General features: G+C 40.0%; 1 protein-coding gene across 1 annotated transcript in view; it reads left to right on the top strand.

Annotated features, from left to right (window-relative positions):
* Positions 1 to 2,933, top strand: part of LOC101864708 (visual system homeobox 2) — a gene marked incomplete in the record, with an annotated part of 57,741 nt that extends 54,808 nt beyond the window's left edge. The window contains 2 exon segments of the mRNA XM_013087220.2: positions 1,162 to 1,342; positions 2,064 to 2,933. Coding sequence (XP_012942674.1) covers positions 1,162 to 1,342; positions 2,064 to 2,344 — 462 coding nt within the window.
* Positions 2,934 to 4,215: the final 1,282 nt, after the last annotated feature.

Genomic DNA, 4,215 nt, shown 5'->3' with positions numbered 1-4,215 from the left:
ATGTGTGTGTGTGTGTGTGTGTGTGTGTGTGTGTGTGTGTGTGTGTGTGTCTTTGCTATATTTTACTGAGATTGCATGTATTCATAAGTTTTCCAGAGGCTGTGCTTAGTAAAATGGGGGGAAAACAATTTTCAAAAAGAATACAGTTTTACGTAAGATCTTTCTTTCGTACACCTGTTATAAATTAGGACTTTGCTTTTGGACAGAAAGAACACTTGACAAACTAAAATTCAATATTTGTCTTCCGTTGTTCTTGTTACATTCATGCCATAATAATATAGCCGAAAAGTGATATAAATTGTGGATTTTAAAAGTCTCTGATTTTGACGAAACATTTGATTTCCACGGTAAAATAATGAGGAGCAGACACAACGAACCGAGTATTATTTGCTATGAATGTAAAATCTTTCAAGAAATAGCAGACACATGACCGATCATCAACAGCCAAAAGACAATGTTGCTGTTCATTTCGACCACCGCAAACAAATCAGAAACACAAATTTACATGTCCTATAGTTTGCTTGCATTTATTTTTTTGAAATTTCAGGTCAAGTGAAGAGAATTGAAAGGCTGTATGAATTACGAAGCTATTCTCCTTTTTGAAAGTGCCTAAAAATGTAGGGCATCTTCAAACGTTGTTGAAGGACCAACATTCTTTAGAAAAATAAGCATTTTTACGTCCCCATCGACACAATTTAGATCATGAAGGAATACTTTACTTGAGAGGAATACAATATCCGAAAAGTAAAAAGCGAGATTCTCGATAAAAAATGCAATTTTTTTCCAACTCAGGAATCGAACTCGGGTGTCCTGCCTCCTACCGGGAAGCGTCTAACTGCTACGCCACAGATGCCGCTCCAGAATGAGCGTCCTCGATGAATAAATTTTAATGCTTTCGTACAGTAACATCTTAAAGCTAATCTTTTTAAAAAACCCTAAAATCTTGTTTAGTAAGATTTTTACGGGGCTCGTAACTGCATAAGTTTTATGAGCGCGCGAAGCACAAGTTGGTTGCATTCACGACAGTTCTTAGCACGGCTTCATTTTGGTCAATGACCAGATGAAAATGTAGAAAATTCGTGGCAAAAACCTCAATATAGAAAATGAAAATTTCCATAACATCAAAATAACGATATGTTACACTTTTTCTTGTTGTTGCAGGTGTGGTTCCAGAATCGGCGAGCCAAGTGGCGTAAGACGGAGAAGACTTGGGGGAAGAGTTCCATCATGGCGGAGTACGGCCTGTACGGTGCCATGGTCAGACATGCACTCCCGCTACCAGACGCCATTGTGAAGAGTGCAGATCAGGGTATTGAGAACTCGGCCGCGCCGTGGCTGCTAGGTAAAGATTTATTGCGATCAGGTGGAATGGAGGCTTTATTGATATTTTGATGAAAATGATGACGATGATGATGACGACTCTTATATGATATTAATATCATCATCATCATCATCATCATCATCATCATCATCATCATCATCATCATTATCATCATCATCATCATCATTGTTATTTTATTAATCATTGTTATTGTTGCATTATTGTAAGTATTGAAAGAAGCAATAGCAGTAGAAACAGCATTGGTGGTAGTAGTAGTAGTAGTAGTAGTAGTAGTAGTAGTAGTAGTAGTAGTAGTAGTAGAATCTGTTGTTGTTGTTGTTATTGTTGTCTGTGTTGTTATTGTAGTTGTTATTGTTGTTGCTGTAGCAGTATTGTTCGCCTTCTTATTTTTTTAAATTGATATTGTTATCGCTGAATTGTTTCTATTGTTATTATCACAAGCTTCCCCCGAACATGTTCATGAATGTTTACATACGCATACATAAGCATACATCTAATGGAAATACACACAGGCACTAACACAAACATACACAGACAGACCCACACACACACGCACACACACACACACCCTCATCACCTCACAATATCCTCTCTAGTACCACTTCCACAATTAATAGTGCCCTTGTTAGAAGTCCTCACAATTCTTTTACCAATTCCTGTTCACCCAAACAAGAACTTTCCACTCATCAGCTTTTCTTGTTTTGTTTTTTTACGTTCCCAGGCATGCACAAGAAATCTCTGGAAGCATCTAAAAAAATGAGCGAGGAGGATGATGACCTTTCGGGCAGCGAGGCGGCCCCAGAGGGCAAAGGTCGGGTCAAAGAGGAGAGAAAAACAGAGAGCATCGCCACGCTGAGGGCTAAGGCGCAGGAACACAGTGCCAAGGTACTTCAGGCGCTGAACGTTGACGGCGAAGGGAAATACGGCGATAAAGGAAATAGTCCCGATCTCAAACGTCACGAACACATGAATCCGCTGTCTCGGGCAATGGATATGTGCTGACGTTTCCTTCAGCTCATCCCAGAGAATGAAAATGACTCAGGTCTCAAGACAATAATATACAGTTAATCTGTGGGAAAGCAACGTTATTTCTTCTGAAAATCAGGGTAGTTTACTGGTGAACAGTCTGGTGTCCTAAAACAACCCATTTCGTTTTGAGATGTGCATCAACGCTGTGTGGACTCCCAAGTGAGACCAAAGTGCGTCGATACGGACTCAAAACATTCACGGCTTTAGAGAAGCTTTTACACCAGAATGAAGTTTCTTGATATTATTATGGTTGCTGAAATGTTAACAGCTTTGTCGCAGCATCGAAGAAGAAGCCGCACAGTTTATTCCAAGACATCACAGCAGCCTCTTGGGAGACGTACGTTCTTAAAAACATTGTTACGTACAGGTTAAACGTTTTGTCTCCAAAGGAAAAAGAGCATGCGGGAAAGACTGTGTTCACTGTGAGATACTGCAACAAGCCCGCAAGAGAACTTTAAAATAAGGTTCCCTCTATCGCGGACGTTTACTGTACGGCTCGAATTCTAAAGTAAAGAATTTCTGAAGGGTTGCGGAGCCACGTCATGTGCAGTAATGCTGCCGACTCATAGGGCATCAATCTCTATCAGGCATTATATGGTACGGTATTGTTTTAACACCCTTTTTCAGCCAGTCATACCGTGCGATTATAATCTAAAGCAACAGTGCGCTGTTATAAAGGCTCAAGTGGTAAAGGACAAATGACATATCGATGGAGTACACAGTCATGTTCGGATACCTGTTTAGGTACTCCTGAACAACGTTTTTGGGAGAGTCTCTGTGTCTACCTCGTGCCGTTCAAAACATAGCCTCTAGTTATATTGCATAGACGTGAAACTTGTTTTGCAAGCTCAAGACTGAATTCAAGTAATACGGAGACGGGAAGTCTATCATTTTACAATAAACAAAATGTCCCAAATATGTATTGTTGCAAGCTCGAGTGGACAAAGACTGGCAGCAGAACGAACTAGTACGGCCTCGGATCTCTGCGGGGGCCTTTCTGTTCATCACAGATAAAATTGATAATTGACAATACCATACACAATTCTGAGTATCGTACTCTATATTTACGGGGACTGTGTGTGGTCAGCGCTACTACTATGATGCTGACTTGCGACACGAGGGACACAAGGTTTGAGTCTCTAAAGGTTCGTAAAGGATGGTAAATCGCAGGTCTTGCTAAATTAAAAGCTGAATCATGTGAATTGCTATGTTCTTGTCTGCCATACACCTGTCAGGACCAAAAGTAGCAGAACTGATGTCTTTCGCCTTGCCTGCTTAAAGTAGGTGTGAATTCAATAGCTAAATGGGCAAGAGGGTTTATGGAGAATACTAAATCATCGAGAATCTCTGCCTTTCTTCTGGGGGTACATCCCACACAGTTTTGGTGGGTCTTACCGGGCAAATTGAAACAAGTGGACTTCTAAGTGAGACCAAAGTGCGTTGATATGGGTTTAAAACATTCACGGCTTTAGAGATACTCAGAATTGTGTATGGAACCATCCAACTACATAACAGGAAGGAAACAATTCAGAGTGGAAAACTCTTGAAGCCATATTCATAATCCTCCTATATTGTGTCCTGACCACGTGAGAAAGTTCATAACCAAGAAGGTTTTATTTATTTGACTATTCTGAAACCACAAAAAGTACAAGAAAAAATACGACAAAAAAACAAACCCAAACAAACAACAACAACAGCAACAAAACAGCAACAACCACAAAAACAAAACAACAAACAAACATTAACAACAACGAACATGGGGGCATCCCTTACCCCGCAAGAATGTAAACTATTTGACAAGTATTAATTTTGTTAACAGGACATGCCACTAAATGAAATGAAAG

The sequence above is a fragment of the Aplysia californica genome, unplaced genomic scaffold (genome assembly GCF_000002075.1).
Source record: "Aplysia californica isolate F4 #8 unplaced genomic scaffold, AplCal3.0 scaffold00559, whole genome shotgun sequence".
Lineage (NCBI taxonomy): Eukaryota > Metazoa > Mollusca > Gastropoda > Aplysiida > Aplysiidae > Aplysia > Aplysia californica.
This window is presented reverse-complemented; position numbering and strand designations above follow the sequence as displayed.